General features: G+C 34.9%; 1 protein-coding gene across 1 annotated transcript in view; it reads right to left on the minus strand.

The window, feature by feature from the left end:
- Positions 1-972: 972 nt before the first annotated feature.
- The window catches only part of LOC137406527 (lipopolysaccharide-responsive and beige-like anchor protein), a 102,537-nt gene continuing 82,050 nt past the window's right edge, over positions 973-21,459 (minus strand). Inside the window, exons 40-51 of the mRNA XM_068093116.1 lie at positions 20,884-21,024; positions 17,485-17,604; positions 15,521-15,746; positions 14,261-14,445; positions 13,656-13,670; positions 13,176-13,356; positions 10,341-10,610; positions 9,426-9,596; positions 6,140-6,247; positions 3,558-3,754; positions 1,853-2,004; positions 973-1,659 (exon numbers count right to left, since the gene is read on the minus strand). Of these exons, the coding sequence (XP_067949217.1) occupies positions 1,362-1,659; positions 1,853-2,004; positions 3,558-3,754; positions 6,140-6,247; positions 9,426-9,596; positions 10,341-10,610; positions 13,176-13,356; positions 13,656-13,670; positions 14,261-14,445; positions 15,521-15,746; positions 17,485-17,604; positions 20,884-21,024 (2,064 nt within the window). The 3' untranslated portion in view covers positions 973-1,361. The remainder of the gene's footprint in view (positions 1,660-1,852; positions 2,005-3,557; positions 3,755-6,139; positions 6,248-9,425; positions 9,597-10,340; positions 10,611-13,175; positions 13,357-13,655; positions 13,671-14,260; positions 14,446-15,520; positions 15,747-17,484; positions 17,605-20,883; positions 21,025-21,459) is intronic.

A 21,459-nucleotide genomic window follows, 5' to 3' on the forward strand; every position in this document is an offset into this window, starting at 1 on the left:
AGGAAGTTCCATGTCACCATAAAACATGTAATAAATTAATAATGCAACACTCAACATTTCATCACCGAAATCATAAATTTGTTTTTAAACATGTTTGGCATTTTAGATGTTTGTAGAACTGTTATTTGTGTAGGTGTGATCAAGCTGTATTATTCAAAAGAACCCATCGCTACATACGATGTGAGCAACTGCTGTAATATACATGTAGCTCTATTCGGAATTGCTCTACTATGTAAGACTGTAATTGTGTTCTCTTGCAGCAATTTTATGTTGCAAGAGCCAGTTACACTTAACTTGCATACAAGTAAAGTGTAACTGGTTCTGTAATTTGGGTAAATTGCCCTGAGATATGTTGAAGACTCTTCAGAATGACTAGTTCATAGCTACTCAAGCAGCAAGATAACAATAGCAACAAGTTTAGACAGCATTACCAACTCACTCAGTCGTAAATGGCAAATAATTTGCTGAACCAAAGTTGTAAAGCAAACGCTCCACGCATTTGCTCCAACTTCACGACTGAACTTATTTTCTCTTTCAACTGTGCTTTGACTTTTTTGTGTTTCAAAACTTCAAACAAATAAACCAAATTTACCAATAAAATGCAATGTATTCTAATATTTATAGATCTTTCAAATATCGTTTCGCTGTTAACGGAATTTATGGCTACTATACTGGCGAATGCGCAACTTTCAAAATCCATAAATCACCTCAAACTGGTCAAGCTTAATGATTTGAGTAAACCTTCTTGACAAAACTCGACACTGCAAAAATCATCGTTGCCGAGTATGCTTTAGAAAGTCTTGGTTACTTTTCACTTAGTAGATGAAAAGATGGGCACAAAACTTATCGTGGAAGCTATCCTTACATTGTAATTTGGTTGACAACAATCAGTTAAAACCTGATTGCAAATTATTGGGTACATTTAGCTTCAGCTTTCTTTGAGAGTTTGAGACATAACGTCAGTGTGGGCATTAAAATAGCTGACCACAAATACAGTGTGCAATGTAACAGATAATCAAGTGAATGCTTTCCACGAGGACTTGTATCTACCTTTAGCTTTAATATATTCATACAATTAAAAGTGCGTACAAGTACGACTACACACAAAAGGTCCATATGTATTGCTAGAAGATAACTGTAAGTTGTTCTCTACCCTGGCATAAATAGCGAGTTAGTACATAGAAAATTATTGATATGGAATGTTTGAGAGATGAGCTTGCCTGCATGTTGCAACAACTCATGGGTATTAGATATTTTTGGGTTAACGCGTAAAATAATGACCTTCAGAGTTATTGACCAGAAAAACTTGAAGTACAAAACCGCTGTAACCGAAAATAATGCATGCGCGGAAGAGGAATAACTCAGTTTTGAGGCGGACTGTCTTGGTTTGTGGATGCTGCTCCAGCTTCTGTAGCATCAATATTTGGATCAGCAGGTGCTACACCATTGTCATTAGAGGTTGCTTGGAAAGTCTCATTGTTAGAAGCTGCTCGAGGCGCGTCACTGCTGGCGTCTGCTGACCGTGATGAAGCACTGTGACTAGGAGTAGACTGAATAGATATTTGAGGCTCTTTGGCTCTCTGGTAGTCGTGGTGCCATTTGGTAAAATCAACGTTGAGTACAACCACACATCCGGTACTCATACCAGCTAACAGATACCTACAATGTAAGGAGTTGTGTACTCACTTTTATAACAAATTTATACCTCTAATAGATCTAGACTCATTCTAGAGCAACCATCAGCAGCAGAGTCTGAGCAACAGTTCATAAATAAAAACTTTCATGCTAGCATAGATCTTAGGTTGGTAACGCACAAGTAATCTGAAAAAGGTTCATTAACATGCAAGCTCACCTCTGATCCAAAGAAAGAGCCACGTCATGCACAGCTCCTTCAATGCGCGGGTATGAGTAGAGGTGTGCGAGATCATGCGTTCTCCAGATTGAGACAACTCCTAGGTCTCCTGCCGTCACCAAATTTCTCCCATCCCTACTTATGCATACGCACTGCAATTGAAAGCGTACAGGTCTGACAAATGATTATGTAATTACCGCATATTCTAATGGAGTATTGTTGGTAGGACAACTCAACAGACCTCGATGCATTTCCTAAGTGTGGGGGTCCTCCCATGTTTTGTGACGATTCTGACGACCCGACGACAGGGATATTTAAAAAGTGACAGACGAGACGATCATTTATCAATGTAGGTGACGATGATTGTGTAAGTAGGATTACTAAAGGTACGGCTGCACGTAACGAATTTTTCATTGGTTCTGAGTTCTGGCCGAAATGACGAAAAATGCAGAATTAATCGGCCGAAAATCACAAAATTATTTGAGCTGTGCATGCCCACCGAGTTCGTCGACGAAACGCTTTTAACAGATTAAACAAATTATTAGCGAGCACGATTCTAGCAGCTTTAGCAATTAGTATAGTCCAAGACATGTATCGCGACACACAATAAAAGTACGAAAGCATCTAAACATAGAACACATGATGTAAATGTTTAAGTCGCGCTATTATTGGTTAGCGAGCACGACTCTAGCAAATTTTAAGATATATGTAGTCCGAGAACATAATGCGACACACAAGAAAAATATTACAGAAAGTCACCGTAGTAAATACGATGCAACCGATTTGATTGCGCTAGAGATGTCAACATTTTCTACCACAAAACTTTTGCTGCTAAAAAGGAAATATAATTAAAAAATAAACAATTTGTAGCCATAACGTCCAAACAATAAATACATTCAATAACGCAATCTAAGCAGTTGCATCGTGTGTACTATGTTGAATTGCACTTATACGTGTGTCATTATACGTCTCTTGGACTATACTAATTGCCAAAGCTGCTGGAATCGTGCTCGCTAGCACAATTCTAGCAGTGCAGAATAATTCTGTGCGTTTCAATCATTTCGTGATTTTGATTACAACCAACGGAAATTTTGTTACGTGTAGCCGTACCTTTACTAACTTATTATTTGTTCATAAATCACCACGTTCAACCGAAACTTCATTAGTTTTGGTTTGAAGCATTTGGCCCAGCATTTATAGACTGCCAAATAATTAAAGCAATGAAATGCCATAACATCGACAGCAAATCCGTTTTCAAGTCTGTGACTGACAGTGATTATTAAAGACAATCTCGGTCTATTTTCAGTACAAGAAATAAAGCCCTAAAAACCTAAAACGGCTGTCACTCTTCGTGGAGTAATCAGCAACGCTCCCAAACATCACTTATATATTTGTGAAGGTCGTTGGTTGAGCCATGCTTTTGGTTAGCAGAAGTTCAAACTGAGCGAGTTTCAGGTTTTTAACGCAACCCAGTGCCACCAGAATACGTAGATATGTGTATTAAAATAACGAATGTAAAGAAAGAGGTTGTTTTGATTACCAACTTAAAAAAGGTGACAGTGATTTTAAAAGTGACGACAGTGATTTTAAAAGTTACTATTCTGACGACAAGTTTGTGTGGTAGGACCCCCAAGTGTGCTAAATGACAGCTTGAGAGCATAAATCACGAAAGAACAAATGGGTAGGCCTATCATAAAGTTCTAACCTTGATTGGTGTCTGGATATCCCTGAACAGCAAAAACCTGCCATTTAGACTAAACAAGCAGATTTTGGTAGAATTGTAAATGGCAGAAATATATCCCTCCCTGTTGATGAGTATAGAATGAGGGTCTGTGCACTCAGCTGGGGGTGTGACAGAGCGTAACAAGTCTCCATTCATTGAGTGCATGAGACAAGGGCCATCTGTCAAATACAAACACTTGCTTGTGACTTCAAATGCAACAATGCCGCTGTCTTTATCAAATGGTATTAGTAATCGCAAAAAAAAGAGGTAAATGTGAAAGACCAGGTTATGTCGGATAATACTGGTTTCAAAGCAATAATTTGGGTTAAGATGGAGGAAGGTTGGGTTGCAAAGAAAATAAATTGAGCGATGAAAGAGATGTAGGCTGTGAAGAAAACAATAAGGCTTTGAAGGAGGCGACAAAGAGCTCTGAAGGAAGAGATTGCGCTATGAATGTCAACTTTATGGTAGTTGCTCTTCTGGTTATTAGAGAGATGAGGCTATGAAAGAGATGAATGAAACTATAAAGAAGGAATTGAGCTACTAGGGAGTCACAAGAATGTATAGTGAATCAAAGTCAACGCAAGAAACAGGAGACTCGGATTAAGCGAGAAGACAACCATAAAATAACAGAGTAATCTAATTAACATCAATAGATTAAAACCACATCAAATTTTTGTTGTATCCCAACATTGTACAATATACTATCAGTGAGATGGAAGATTATATTCTAACATTCTACAATATGCTATCAGTGAGATGGAAGATTATATTCCACCATTCTACAATATGCTATATGTGAGATGGAAGATTATATTCTAATATTCTACAATATGCTATACGTGAGATGGAAGATTATATTCTAATATTCTACAATATGCTATAAGTGAGATGGAAGATTATATTCTAATATTCTACAATATGCTATATGTGAGATGGAAGATTATATTCCAACATTCTACAATATGTGAGATGGAAGATTATATTCCCACATTCTACAATATGTGAGATGGAAGATTATATTTTAATATTCTACAATATGCTATAAATGAGATGGAAGATTATATTCTAATATTCTACAATATGTTATATGTGAGATGGAAGATTATATTCTAACATTCTACAATATGCTATACGTGAGAAAGAGGAGACTTGGTTCAATTCTATCCCAACATTCTACAATAATACAGTGTGCCCTCGCCATATGACTTCAAGGTTGGCATCAAATAGCGAAAATGTTATATAGAGAGGTATAAAAACCCATAGTAATTATCTTATGTAAACATCCTCTTAAAAATCATTAAAATTTTAGATACCTACATTACATATTAAAGATCAGTAACAAAATAGTTTGTTAACCGTTAAGCTACAGTAATTTAATGTATTTGGTGGTTATGATCTGCAATAAAATGGAACATCACAATGTACGTGTATGTGCTGTAGCAGCAGAAGTACAAACTGTAGAGAATTTCTGGCTCCTTTTAGCTCCTATAACCGTTATCCGACTTCATTAAAACCCTTTTTCAATCTAATTGGACAAAAAACCCAGTCGATGCTGCTTTCAATACGAAGTGAATTTTTGTTAGCAGATTAAAAAAGGTTGTCCGATCTTCGACCCTTTGTTCGAAGGGATCACAAGTATAACTTTGTAACTGGTTTTAAAGAAAAAATATTATGTACCACTTACCACTATGTACTGTTATCATATCTCTTTAAGGCATTGCGAGCAGGTTGTTGATGAACAGCATATCGGCATCTTTTTTACTTCAACGTAATAAGCACACAGACAATCAAATTTGAACATCGAGCAAAATTTTTGTGTTGCATTCGTATGGCGAAATAGAATTCGTATGGCGAGGACAAAAAACAATCGTGTTCCACTCTGAAAGACCAAAGGGAGCATTATAACTGGAGGTCGCACTTGTCCGTAGTTACATAAACTAGGTTCAATTATGTATATTGTATATCTAGTGTAAGTTAAAAGGGTTACTCCCCGTATTTCTGACTCGCTCTACCACTGAACCTAACTATCCCCACTACTACCCACACTCCTGTTCACGTGTCTCTAAAAGTTAAATGACAAAAAATTCTCTTTGTTGTTTATTACTTTAGTTTTCAAATAAAATGCAGTTTTTACATTTGGTTTTTATACCCAGTTTTACATAATGCATTAATTTTAATGCACAATGTGTATTTATCTGCATCATTAAATTAGCGAATACGCGTGATTTTTGAGCCGCGAAACAAATTACAAGGTATCCTTTTAGAAATACTTGATCCAAGATGAAAGGCTCTTACAATAATATGAGGAATATTTAAAGATTAATTGACTTCAGATGTAAAGGTTTGACTGTATGTGTAAGTACTTAAAAATCATTAGACCAGGACTTAGAATATAAAAAAGTTTTCAGCATAAAATGCTCTGGCGCATGACGTTATCACAATCACAGATCAAAAACTAGAAAGAAGATAGCAGATACTTGACAAGATAATGAGACTTGACATAGGAATAAGATGGAATCATTAGACGTGACCTTATGAGATGAAAAGAGACATTTGCTCACCTTTGGAACCACTGATGACCATGCCTAGCTCAGCTGAGATTACTACTGACGTAATGGGAGTTGTGTGCCCTGTAAGGGTTGCTTGGGCCACAGGGTTGTGTGTAGAACCTATGGAAAAGCAAACACTGCTGATGCTTAACTGTTGTATTTTCTTAAAAGCAAAATGCTATAACACTTTATCTGATGATAATATGAGACAAACACTAGCAACCTTGTAGTTCTGATAAGCTTGTACACATAGCTTTACAGGTAGACCCAGAAAAACTTATACTTTACAGTCACAGAGGTGGAGTAAGTCGATCATTTTCAGTCACAGTAGTGGAGTAAGTTGATCATTTTCAGTCATAGAGGTGGAGTAAGTCGATCATTTTTAGTCATAGTGGTGGAGTAAGTCGATCATTTTCAGCCATAGTCGTGGAGTAAGTCGATCATTTTCAGTCATAGAGGTGGAGTAAGTTGATCATTTTCAGTCATAGAGGTGGAGTAAGTTGATCATTTTCCGTCATAGTGGTGGAGTAAGTCGATCATTTTCAGTCATAGTGGTGGAGTAAGTCGATCATTTTGAGTCATAGAGGTGGAGTAAGTCGATCATTTTCAGTCATAGTGGTGGAGTAAGTCGATCATTTTCAGTCATAGAGGTGGAGTAAGTTGATCATTTTCAGTCATAGAGGTGGAGTAAGTCGATCATTGTCAGTCATAGTGGTGGAGTAAGTCGATCATTGTCAGTCATAGTGGTGGAGTAAGTCGATCATTTTCAGTCATAGAGGTGGAGTAAGTTGATCATTTTCAGTCATAGAGGTGGAGTAAGTCGATCATTTTCAGTCATAGTGGTGGAGTAAGTCGATCATTTTCAGTCATAGTGGTGGAGTAAGTTGATCATTTTCAGTCATAGTGAGTTTACGAATTCAACACAAATTAGTCTACATAAGTTAGGCACTTTAAGTGACAAATAACTCGCAGTAAAGTGTACAAAGCTCAGCCTTCATCCAATACCGACATAATCATTTAAAAAAGACCAACCGAAAACATTGATCCCAAAAAGAAGTCCCTGAAACTTTATACTTGGATGCTTGTTTCCAATATTGAACTTGCAGATTAAGTTATTAAAATGACAAAAAGAAACTCATCGAATAGATTACCAGTAAAACAAGACTTTTGCTATGACTTGATACCTACATGTATAACAACATTATAATATAGCCATGTGAAGAGTTGCATATATGAAAAAAGAGACAATGGCGGTAGAGACAAGAAGCTAGCCATAGACATAGATATGTCATTTACAGCGGGTGTGGAGATGTTTTCATCTTTTAATTGGTAATTACTGTGTCAATTGTACTTGGAGGTTAATTTATGGATACGTCTAGAAATCATCAATAAAAGCACTGTAAGTGACGAGCTCTCTACGCTGTACAAACGGGTTGTTAGAAGGGTAACAGACATCTGTGCCATGGAGCCTGATTATGGCGTAGCAATTGTTCATTCGCATTGACTATTTGTGATTACAAAGTCGACTAACAAAATCGTGCTAACAAAGCCGTGCTAACAAAGTTCTACAGGAACCTGTATCGGCGTTGAGTCTTTACTAGCCTTCGTGTTCTGTCTTAACGTTGGACTAATAAGGAAGCACATCTAGTACATTCCTTCTGTAGACAACTTGAAAGTTTTAAAAATTTGCTTTAAAAAAAATTATGAACAATGACAACAACCCCCAAACTATGAGACAACTGTTTTTAAAATAAGCATCTCAAGAAATTCCTACAATTTTCAAAATATGCAGCTTCAACACAACTGAGTAACTGTCAATGTTTTAGCTCATATTTTGGGAATGACAAAATTATTACGATTACTCTAGTCTGGTACGCGCTACTCTAAAATGCTGTTAAAATATAATTACATATTGGAAATTAATGAGAATTTCTAGAGCTAGCATATGCAAAGACTTGATGCAATATGATTCTACTAATAGGAAGGAAGGCATTGTATGAAATTAATGAGAATTTCTAGAGCTAGCATATGCAGAGACTTGATGTAATATGATTCCACTAATAGGAAGGAAGGCATTGTATGAAATTAATGAGAATTTCTAGAGCTAGCATATGCAAAGACTTGATGCAATATGATTCTACTAATAGGAAGGAAGGCATTGTATGAAATTAATGAGAATTTCTAGAGCTAGCATATGCAGAGACTTGATGTAATATGATTCCACTAATAGGAAGGAAGGCTTGTATGAAATTAATGAGATTTTCTAGAGCTAGCATATGCAGAGACTTGATGTAATATGATTCTACTAATAGGAAGGAAGGCATTGTATGAAATTAATGAGAATTTCTAGAGCTAGCATATGCAGAGACTTGATGTAATATGATTCTACTAATAGGAAGGAAGGCATTGTATGAAATTAATGAGAATTTCTAGAGCTAGCATATGCAGAGACTTGATGTAATATGATTCCACTAATAGGAAGGAAGGCTTGTATGAAATTAATGAGATTTTCTAGAGCTAGCATATGCAGAGACTTGATGTAATATGATTCTACTAATAGGAAGGAAGGCATTGTATGAAATTAATGAGAATTTCTAGAGCTAGCATATGCAGAGACTTGATGTAATATGATTCCACTAATAGGAAGGAAGGCATTGTATGAAATTAATGAGAATTTCTAGAGCTAGCATATGCAGAGACTTGATGCAATATGATTCTACTAATAGGAAGGAAGGCATTGTATGAAATTAATGAGAATTTCTAGAGCTAGCATATGCAGAGACTTGATGTAATATGATTCCACTAATAGGAAGGAAGGCATTGTATGAAATTAATGAGAATTTCTAGAGCTAGCATATGCAAAGACTTGATGTAATATGATTCCACTAATAGGAAGGAAGGCTTGTATGAAATTAATGAGATTTTCTAGAGCTAGCATATGCAGAGACTTGATGTAATATGATTCTACTAATAGGAAGGAAGGCATTGTATGAAATTAATGAGAATTTCTAGAGCTAGCATATGCAGAGACTTGATGTAATATGATTCCACTAATAGGAAGGAAGGCTTGTATGAAATTAATGAGAATTTCTAGAGCTAGCATATGCAGAGACTTGATGTAATATGATTCTACTAATAGGAAGGAAGGCATTGTATGAAAATCTGGCTTTTTACTTTAGATGGTCAACAACACATGTATAACTTCTACAGAGATATGATGCTCTTGGTATCAGACCTTTAGGTATCCCCTAAAGACAGGCAGAGAACAATAAAATTGAGACATCTTCAGAAGACTCACTCAGCTGTTCGCTGTAAACACGCTGCTTTTCGCTGCCGAGCCACTGCCATATCATGCATGTGCAGTCTTTGGAGCCGGTCACAAGAAAACAGTCGAGCAGGCTATTCACTTCAGACCTGCATATGCATGTTACCATGTCAAAGTGCCCATAAACGACCTGCTTGATGCGACCTACAAGTATATAACTTTGTGTTATTATGAAGGGAACTGTAGAGAATAAGCTCAGAGGGGCCTCAGCAAACCCCGATGCAACGATACGAATGTTCAAAGCCCATTTGCTCATGCAATTACTTCATTGAATTTTATCTTCATTCATTACTAGAGTGAGATCAATGTGAGTGAGGCTTGCTGAGGGTGCTTTCCAGAAGGTTTCTCATCATTTGTGTTATTTTAGAAAAGATAGGCTGTGAGAATGTGGACATGACATTCTGTTGCACAAATACATTGCATTCAAGTTGCAGAGTTATACGTCTTTATTCTGTCTCTTTGCAACTATAGGCATTATAATCACACATTTGCTTACTCTGAGCATTTTAACCGCGATCAAGTTTTGTCGAATTTAATTATGAAACATCCTGGGAGACAGATCACCTCAAGCATTCATAACAATAGCAAATGTTAGAAAAATACAGATACTTTCTGATAAAATTATATAAAACTTTGCGAAAGTTCATTTTTAACATGATTAACACTTAACATGTTAACACTTAACATGTTAACACTTAACATGTTAACACTTAACATGATCAACACTTAACATGTTAACACTTAATAATGCTAGTTCTATAATCTAGCATGATTTTATGACACCACAAGCTGGTCTTTAGCAAACAGCTGGCATCCATGCCCTGATCTGCTGTATATGTCACGGGAGGAAATGTGGAAACTGGTTGATGATAAAGAATTGGCACTTACCAGTACTGCTGTCATACACCCTGAAGCTGTTGTCCCAGAATCCACAGGCGAATATAGAGGTATTATCAACAGTTGCAGTAAAGTTGCTATTTGTCAGCTTCACCCTCTCATCAAAGTTGTCTCCGAGGTGGCGTTTCGATTGGCTCGTAACTTGCGGGTTGGCGAGAATCGGGTCAAGGGCGAGTGGCAGTGAAGCCATCAGCTGCTCAGAGGTTGGTGACGATGTGCTGGCGGCAGGCCTTTCAGGTGTCGAATTAGACTGAGTGGGAACTGAAATACAGAGGCCAGAACCTATCAACACCTTGGCCTAGATTTAGCTTTGAAGATACAATCAATACTATGACCTGCTATTCTGCTGGAAGTATAAAATAAAAGAGATTCTGTTATATATTTGTATGATCAGATATATATCCTGCTATACTCGGAGCTTGGTTTGCACTGTGATAAGGGGGAAGAAAACCCTAATTGAATCTCTACTTTTCAACCCTTCTCCTATAGTGGCATTTTATTAGAAGTGACGTTCAAATAGAGGCTTGTGCTTTATTGTTTGACTAGCTGGTCAGAACTTTCGGAAGATGAATTTAACCCTTTTACAGGCAAAGCAATGCTAATGTCACCAATGCTAATGTCACCTATATTTTGCATTTTCCCTCAGGTACGGCGACATTAATGCCGTAAGAGTCAGCCTCTTTGCTAAACGGCCTTCCATAAACGTAGAAGTATGAGACCGAGTTAAACAAGGACATACTATGAGTATAACATATTAAATGAATACAGTTATTACTTATTTCCATTGTGCTGCTTTCAAAGTTTGAAAAAAATTGAAACACTTTGGAGTTAGAAAACAGGCTTCGATATGCTGTAACAATGATCGCTTTTATGTTACATGCTGTTCCTAAAGAGTATTCTCGTCGATCATCAAAACGTTTTAAAGTTTTCAGATGAGGTTGCAAACTCCCTTATGAACGAATCTGAAGACAAAGGATCGGATTTAGGCATTAGTGATTCCAGATTAAAGTGTAGTTCTGATGATTGTTACGATCGATCTTCTTAGGTACGCTGACGCTAAAACCATGGCAACCAATCCAGCAATATATTGAGAATTATTTTTTATTGATGTAATCGAGTGAATATTAGAATTATTTTGTGGATAATTTTCTTCTGATCACTTTCTATTATGGGTTTGTAAAGATCAAAAGATGTCGTAGTGGCGGTCAAATAGAGGTGGCGTTCAATTAAAGGGTGACGCTGTCATTTTCAACCCGTCCATATAGTGGCAATCTATTAGAGGTGGCGTTCAAATAAAGATGCTGCTCAAATAAAGGTTTTACATCAGGTCATACAAAGCGTCCTTCCTCTTTTCCTTCAGTAAACCTCATGTGTGCAGCTCTTCTGATTTCACACTATAAAGCCTCAGGCTATGCTTTCATACAATGCTTTAAAAACCAGCAAATTTGATAAGTATTCACCAGTTTATTTGGTTGCCAGATTAGTTTGTTTAAACAAGTGGCCAGAACTTACAGCATCTGGTGAGTGCAACTGGCTTGTTTGTGGTTTGGTTTATTATATTATTGTAATGTCTATTATCTCTTTCACTACGCCAACCGATATATCGGCTCAGGTTATCTTCTTTTTGTGACCGGAAGCCGATACATCGGCTTTTAGACGATGCATTAGTTTATTTATAATTACTCGGCCGTGATTAATTAATAAGATCTGGTCTCCATGAAAACAAGCTTGTTGCTAACAATATAGACCAATCAGAAGGCCTCTCACTAGTGGCTCACTGATTATCACACATAAAGTTCACCGCGGAAAAAGCAAGGACAAAAAAGAATACCGCGACCGTTTACAGCTGTAAAAGCTTCTAACATTCTTATCCATTGGGACTCAAGTAACTTTATATCGAGTGATTTTGACTCTTCTAGTGCAAGTATTTCATGTGAAAACTGTAATAGTAACCAAATATTATAGTGACAGTCAACATATGACTATCGAATTTGGTGGCAAAATATTGTTGGTAAAGTTTGTAAAATTTTTGTTGTTTTTCAATGAAATTAATTTAAAATTTTTATCTATTTCCTAATAAAGCATCTTCTTCTCAACAACCTGTTTTTTAAAATTAAATGGCTATCTTCATTCTTTCTCAAGTTATCACAAAATTAGTGACGCTATGTCAACATTTGTGTGAATAGAAAAAAAATTTGGTCAGAGCTAGAAATCAATTCGGTAATGAAAGAGTTAAATTAGCTGTATTAATATTGTTTAGTAGTAATGAAAAAAGGCCCAACGCAGAAAGTGAACACAGACTAGATAAAGCGGCATCACCGAATCTAAAATTCGTTTTTATTCATTCTAGTCAATTAAAGTGAAACATTAAATTGTATGCTTGGTATAAAGGATGTCTAATATAAATATCTGTTTATAAAAGCATTTGCTATGTCTGTGGCAAAGCACCCTGAGCACCCTGAGCAATGAGATCAATGACAGCTAAGCAAAAAACATGTCAGGATGCGTTAGAATAATTTTTGATGAGCTATAAGAAACACTGACTGATTTGGTCTAAACTTGTTAGTACATTTACAGTATTTGAACATATTTCTTTCTTTCACTGATAAATAACTACCAATAAATAAGCACATTTATTTTTTTGTAATACAAGAAGCATTCATTTATGTAACACAAGATCTGGAGCAGTATCTGAATCGTGTTAGTTTTTAATAAAAATCATTTGATCGGATCACTATGAGGATTGGCTGGTGCATTTTGAATCAGCGAATCTCTTTAGCTGAAAGAACGTTTTCGATTTCGTAGATAAACTGATTACAAACTCACTGGGAAGCGGATTGTTGTTCCAGGGATTCACTGCAAAGTGCTTGTTATGCAGAATAGTGATGACACTGGGTAAAGCCTTGACAGTATACGTCGTTACTGATAAGTGTACAACAGGCGAGTTGGACCAGAACTTGAGGGTCATGCATGCCTCTGTTTGTACAGGCTTGAACATTTTCGGTGTCTGCAATGAGGGACACAACAAACGTTATTAATCAGATGTGCAGATGTCTGATGCAGGTACTTATATCCCTCAAACATCATCAAATAGCAACCGGCCCTAATATATGCACAATATAAAATGATGGCTAGCCAATGGAATCAAGGGTTAGCAGCCTGGTATTCAAATTTCTAGCAAATCGTGAAATAAGCTCTGCTCAAACTGAGATTGAAGTAAATTAAAAATGGCTGAAGCGAGTAGCGAATAACTTAAAATATTTATTCAATGATCAGAGATCAAAAGAGCAGAGAAGATAAACCTACCAATAAATTTGGTGGCTACAACATTTATGCAGCGTTGAGAGAATGGTGACACCTGTCATGTAATGACAACATATGCTGTTGGTCGATTGGTTAGATAAGCAATGACAACATATCCTATTGGTCTATTGGTTAGAGAAGCAATGACAACATATTCTATTGGTCTATTGGTTAGAGAAGCAATGACAACATATTCTATTGGTCTATTGGTTAGAGAAGCAATGACAACAAATTTTATTGGTCTATTGGTTAAAGAAGCAATGACAACTTATTCTATTGGTCTATTGGTTGGAGAAGCAATGACAACTTATCCTATTGGTCTATTGGTTAAAGAAGCAATGACAACTTATTCTATTGGTCTATTGGTTAGAGATGCCATGACAACTTATTCTATTGGTCTATTGGTTAGAGAAGCAATGACAACTTATCCTATTGGTCTATTGGTTTGAGAATCAATGACAACTTATCCTATTGGTCTATTGGTTAAAGAAGCAATGACAACTTATTCTATTGGTCTATTGGTTAGAGATGCCATGACAACATATCCTATTGGTTGGAGAAGCAATGGCAACATATTTTATTAGTCTATTGGCAGAAGAAACACTCACAAGGCCCATCTGAGATCCTCTCATCGGGTGTGGCTCAGTGAGGAGTTGTGAGGGTGTTTGCCCAAATGACCTGATTTGGGCTTCAAGAGCCTCCTTCATTATTGGATCCTTGATGGCGGATAGGTCAATGCTTCCCTCATATGTGAGATAGTAGAAGATGTTTGTGGCCTTCAGAGCCTCAGGACCTGTAAATACCATTACTTTAGACATAGGAGTTAAGCTACTCATGTCCTTGAACTTGCTCGAGTATTATTCGTGTTTGAGGTTAGAGCAGCATGCAACCAACCTGGTTAATAAAATAATAAAGTTCAAAATGTATAAACATTTATATAAACATTTATATAAGCATCTATATAAACATCTGTATAGGCCTATGCATGAACATTTATATAAACATCTGTATAATCATAAACACGGGCTAAAACTATAAAATTTTGTACGATTTTAAAAAACTCGTAAAAACATTTACAATAGCATCATTTCCATTGAGCACATGTTCATCATTATTTTATGAGTCAAAATATACTGGAAAATTGTAGTTAGTATTATAAAGTTCTTTATTTGCATCACAATCATTCATGATCTACCACCAAATGACTCGTGTCAATTTTTTCGCGATATCGTCGAAATAAAGTTTGTTATTAAAATGAAGGAAGTATGTAAAGATATTTGAAAACTGTTACAAATGGAAATAAAATTTCTGGTCTAATATCTTGTGCAAAAATTAGTTTGATTGATTTACGCTGTTACTTAGAAACAGCTTTTGTAAACAAAGCCATGTTAATGCCGAAATTCTGGCCGATAGAGATTCTGATACAACCTACGCCACGCCTGACAACTGACAGTTGGGGTTCAAACTTCTAAGAGTTGAGGCTGCGAGCACGAATATCGGTCTTTAAAAAATAGTAAAAAACAATAAATAAATGGAATACAATTATAATTGCATTGTAAACTTTAAAGTATGTCTGATGTTTGGAAATTTTAGACATAGAACCCGTATCAACAAACCATATACCCGAAAAAACTCGTTGGTCAAAAATTACTCGTGCCCAGCACTACTCTATATGACATCTTCGCTATATGATGCCAACACTGGAATGGATTAAAATCGTATGGCTAGGGGGCACTGTATTCAACTTGATAGTACTTAGTTAAGCCACATGTGTATGTAATAGACACAAGCACCCATTTTATGCCACATTTAATACTGTAAGTTGTGATTCATCAACACAAAGAGCAAACGACTCCAACATATTTTACCTTGCTGCTTATATCCAAAGATAAGATCTATCCATTCATGAATCTGGCCAGAAACAATCTCAGACTCAAGCGCTTCCCTTGATATGCGTACAAACTCCTCAGGAGACTTGGCCCACGGAGGTAAGATGACATCATCGACGACAACTCCATCATCTCTGCTGCCGAACTTGAGCTTGTTGTCATTCAAGAACATCTCTGGGAGAGTGTAATGCTCAGGAATGAGCTCCTGTTGAAACGAATAAACAGTAATTTAACAATAAAAAAGTACCAAAGCACCAGGCAATCTTATGTAGCTAATCATTATATCAGACTACCTTTGTAGCTAATTATTATAACAGACTACCTTTGTAGGTAATCATTATATCAGACTATCTTTGCAGGTAATTATTATATCAGACTATCTTTGTAGCTAATTATTATATCAGACTATCTTTGTAGCTAATTATTATATCAGACTATCTTTGTAGGTAATCATTATATCAGACTATCTTTGCAGGTAATTATTATATCAGACTATCTTTGTAGGTAATTATTATATCAGACTATCTTTGTAGCTAATTATTATATCAGACTATCTTTGTAGCTAATTATTATAACAGACTACCTTTGTAGGTAATCATTATATCAGACTATCTTTGCAGGTAATTATTATATCAGACTATCTTTGTAGCTAATTATTATATCAGACTATCTTTGTAGCTAATTATTATATCAGACTATCTTTGTAGGTAATCATTATATCAGACTATCTTTGCAAGTAATCATTATATCAGACTATCTTTGCAAGTAATCATTATATCAGACTATCTTTGTAGCTAATTATTATATCAGACTATCTTTGCAGGTAATCATTATATCAGACTATCTTTGCAGGTAATTATTATATCGGACTATCTTTGCAGGTAATCATTATATCAGAAAATCTTTGCAGGTAATTATTATATCAGACTATCTTTGCAGGTAATCATTATATCAGACTATCTTTGCAAGTAATCATTATATCAGACTATCTTTGTAGCTAATTATTATAACAGACTATCTTTGCAGGTAATCATTATATCAGACTATCTTTGTAGCTAATTATTATAACAGACTATCTTTGCAGGTAATCATTATATCAGACTATCTTTGCAGGTAAATATTATATCAGACTATCTTTGTAGGTAATCATTTTTATCAGACTATCTTTGCAGGTAATTATTATATCGGACTATCTTTGCGGGTAATCATTATATCAGACTATCTTTGCAAGTAATCATTATATCAGACTATCTTTGTAGCTAATTATTATATCAGACTATCTTTGCAGGTAATCATTATATCAGACTATCTTTGTAGCTAATTATTATAACAGACTATCTTTGCAGGTAATCATTATATCAGACTATCTTTGCAGGTAAATATTATATCAGACTATCTTTGTAGGTAATCATTTTTATCGGACTATCTTTGTAGCTAATTATTATAACAGACTATCTTTGCAGGTAATCATTATATCAGACTATCTTTGCAAGTAATCATTATATCAGACTATCTTTGTAGCTAATTATTATAACAGACTATCTTTGCAGGTAATCATTATATCAGACTATCTTTGTAGCTAATTATTATATCAGACTATCTTTGTAGCTAATTATTATAACAGACTATCTTTGCAGGTAGTCATTATATCAGACTATCTTTGCAAGTAATCATTATATCAGACTATCTTTGTAGCTAATTATTATAACAGACTATCTTTGCAGGTAATCATTATATCAGACTATCTTTGCAGGTAAATATTATATCAGACTATCTTTGTAGGTAATCATTTTTATCAGACTATCTTTGCAGGTAATTATTATATCGGACTATCTTTGCAAGTAATCATTATATTAGACTATCTTTGCAGATAATCATTACGCGAAAAAACATGGAACAATAAAGTTTTCGTTTCCATGATAAAACAACTCCTGAAAGTATACCTTAACATCTGCAGTGTCTGTTTGACAGTTTTGCCAAGCCCTTCCCATTGATGAAAACGTCCTATTTGCATGATCAAACTTATCTCCTTGGAAGTTAAGAAAGAGCGTAGAGAAAGGCTCCTGGAAAAGAAGGAATAAAACTGACTCCTTCAAAACATATCAATTTAAAGACACTCGATGTTTTACAAGCAGCATTACCAGAATGTTCAAGACTAATCTTAAGACCTCCTGCACCTACGTATATGACATGTATGTAGATGAATGAACTCATCTTAAGCCACACGTTAAACATGTATTTTAGGTAGCTTTATTAAACTTAAAACAACCGCAATAAAAATAACCTAGTAGGCTACAAAAAATGCAAACAGTAGCAAAGAGAAATATGTTCTTTTTTCGCTGAAGCCGATTGGCTTCATTGAACATTCAGATATCCATTAAACTGATCTGTTTAATAACTAGATTGTGTGTTACAATATGGGTGTGAGCTTAATAGCATTGCAATACAACGATTGATCAAGTTATTTTAAAACAGTTTGAACACAATCGGTAAGTATTTGAGGTAAGGAAAAACATGGTTGCTTAACATGGCTGTTCTACTATTTTTACTGTCAATGAGTATGATAATGAAGTGTTTTCTTGAACTGGCCTTAAACATCAATCAAGGTAGGTTTAGATAGTTTGGTATGTCTTTTATCTTTTTTAATTATATTTGCTAAAAATGTTCTGCTCATCAGTTCTATAAAATAGGAATATAGAAACTTTGATTCATGAATCTATCATACAGTTTGGACATCATTGATTATTATTATAATTATTATAAGAATATGATAGAGACAAAAAACTCAGGAAACTTTAGCAGCTACCACTGCAATTAAACTGTTTGAATTTTGTAAAAGTTAGCGGAAACTTGTGTTTTTTTAATAATCTAAAACTTGGTGATAATAATTGCAACAAAAACTCAATTGTAGTCCAGGTGTTTATAAAGGTGTTATGATTAATTTTAGTAAACCTGGCTAAAAACTACTATTAGTGGGCATCATTGTAATAAACTCTTTCAAACGTTTTTCAAAGTTTTCATCAGTGACCCATGTAGCTTCCACAATAGTAATTTAAACACTTTATTTATTACTTACAACTATGTAAGACACTGATGGATGAATAGTTCATTTATTACTTACAACTATGTAAGACACTGATGGATGAATAGTTCATTTATTACTTACAACTATGTAAGACACTGATGGATGAATAGTTCATTTATTTAATGTTCCTGACTATATTAGATCCTAATTTATAACTTATAAATTAAGATCTAATATAAATAATTAACTTATAACTTAATTTTATAACTTGAGTGTTTGGAAAAAGCATTCTTATCTGTATGTACATCTATTTTTCTCAAAGCTTGTCTGTGTTTCTGTGTGTGTTTGTCCAGCTATAGCTATTAAAATCTTGGAATTAAAATCCCGCATTCTGATGGATTTAAACTCGTTGAGATTGCAACCGCAAATTTAAAAATGCACACGCTCTACCGCTGAGCTATACAAGGCGTATTGATCAAAGACATTATCATATACTGTATAGCGTATGCACAAGCTAAATGACATATTATTTGAAACTCTATGAATTCTATTACCTCTATGAAACGAGGTTCTATTCCGAATTCTATTCCGGTTCTAAACGAATTCTATTACCTCTATTACCTCTATGAATTACCTCTATGAAAGTTTTTTTGTGTCTTCTTGAACTTTTATTTTCTGTTTCTCGTAAGGTTCCATTGCTATATTCGAGGTCAATTCTTTTCACGCGGACAGTTGTATTATCTCCGTATAAAGAGCCTCTACATTCTCTCTCCGTTCGGTCAGACAAAGACACTACGATATCTCATTTTTACATTTGTACTAATATCGAGAAGTACCAGTATCGTCGTATTCAAAGTTTTGATGAATAGCTTCTGGTGGAACAGTAACCTTTTTTTATACACACTCATACACTTCTATGGACTCATTGTTATTATTAATTCAACATATTCAGGATTTCTATTTTGTTTTCTCAGTTCGTATTAATTGTATCATTATCAAATCATCTTTTATTGTAATCGTAGCAAAACAGATTTAAGTTAGTTATTACTTGCTAATTATTTCACATTTACATTTAAACACATATACAGTTTTATTTTTCTTCCTAATTCATTTCAACAAAACACTTCTTTCATAATATGAAATTTAAAAACCACAGTTGTTTAAAAAAGTTTGAAAATCTTTGCAGTTGTTTTATTTTTTCTCATAATTCGTTTGAACTGCAGAAACAAACACTTTTCTCATGATATGAAGTTCAAAAGCTAGCATGGTAAATGTTGTCTATGTTGAATAAAAATAAACTTTACGTCCAAAGACTTTTTTATTACCCAGCCAGGCATTCAACTAGCACTATAATAAAAGTAGTGTATGTCTGTCTGAAGCCACGCTAAAAGCGTTAGGAATAAAATTGTCTCACATGGAGATTGAACCCGGGTACTCCAATTTACAGTATAGAGCTTCGACCATTATATCACCCAATTAGCTTATCATATCTGTACTTAAACAAAAGGAAACAATTATCTGCATGGGTTGAGCCAATAAACATGTGGCACATCCTAAGTGTAGCTTCACTTTGCAAAAACTTTTTTTTTTATTGCAATTTACTGTTAGCGATGAAAAGTTGTGCTAGACGCATTACAGCATCAAAATTCTACTAATTTTAAATCAAAGGACTTGGGATGATTTTATTGAACAATTATAGTACTACGGAGAGTTATTATTTATATTTTATCAGTAATAATAATGCCGTAAATTGTAATAACATTCATAAATCATCTGACTCGGTTATGCACACGGTCTTTTTGAAAATGGCAAAAAAAGTGCCTATTCTTATTCTGTAAATGTATTTTTCAAGACAACAGTTGATCTAAAATTTTATCATGATTAATTTGGTATTACAATACTTTTTATAGACCAAAAGTGGTTCAAAAGTTATGACAATTTATCCCCTGTCAAACATATGTATTATTTTATACCGAATATGTAATTATGTCCTGGTAAATAACATAATTTGGTAGCAAAAGAGTTAATTATGCATATACTGATTTATCAATTGTTGATTGACAATTTTAGCAACACTTCCATGTTGCTCTTTATTTGTATTAGGTTTTTAACATTTTTGTTTAAATCAAAATAACATATTAATTTTTTTTACACCGAATTTAATCTTTAATATATACTGGATATCGCTTTTTAAAGGTTCCCGCTTCCATTTGTCAAAGAGTATTCTTTCAAGAATAAATGTCATCTGACAAACTCTTTTCGAAAGATCGAACCTCGAAAAGAATTGAGAATGAAAAATCTAAGAGAGAAAACTGACCACTCTTATGAGCCAGTTAAGAGTGAAAGCTGACGTCGAGTAGTGAGTGCCATAATGGAATGGAGTTATCTTCTCATGATCCCAGCTATGGTATCTCTCTTGGAAAAACTTCCTTCTCTCAGGGTTGAGAGCCCCGATGGGCTGCAAGCACAAAATTGAAGGTATGACAAGCGCAGACATACCGAACATTTTCTATGAGAGGGAGACAGACGAGACCCATGATAAGAATACTTTGTGATTAGCGATAAGGAATAAAGATGCCAATGTCAATTTGGCTAACAATGATCTATCTCAGGCAGCTGCCTCAGAGATGCAAGACATAAATTCTGTGGTTGGATCAGTGTTTTTATGTTAGAAGCACACGAAAGCCTTGCTCAGAGATTTAAAGGATATGCGTGCTTATTGAATATAGATAAATAGAACTGAGTGACTCGGTGGCATCAAGTAGCAAGTTTTATTTAGCTCTGTCATATGCAATTAGTTTCATCCGCTACTGCATTCCAATTCCTCATTCCAATTGCCTCCCCGCACGCTCAGCATTCAAACAAACAAGTTTTTTGTTAAACTGATAAACTA

Source organism: Watersipora subatra, chromosome 10 (assembly GCF_963576615.1).
Source record: "Watersipora subatra chromosome 10, tzWatSuba1.1, whole genome shotgun sequence".
Lineage (NCBI taxonomy): Eukaryota > Metazoa > Bryozoa > Gymnolaemata > Cheilostomatida > Watersiporidae > Watersipora > Watersipora subatra.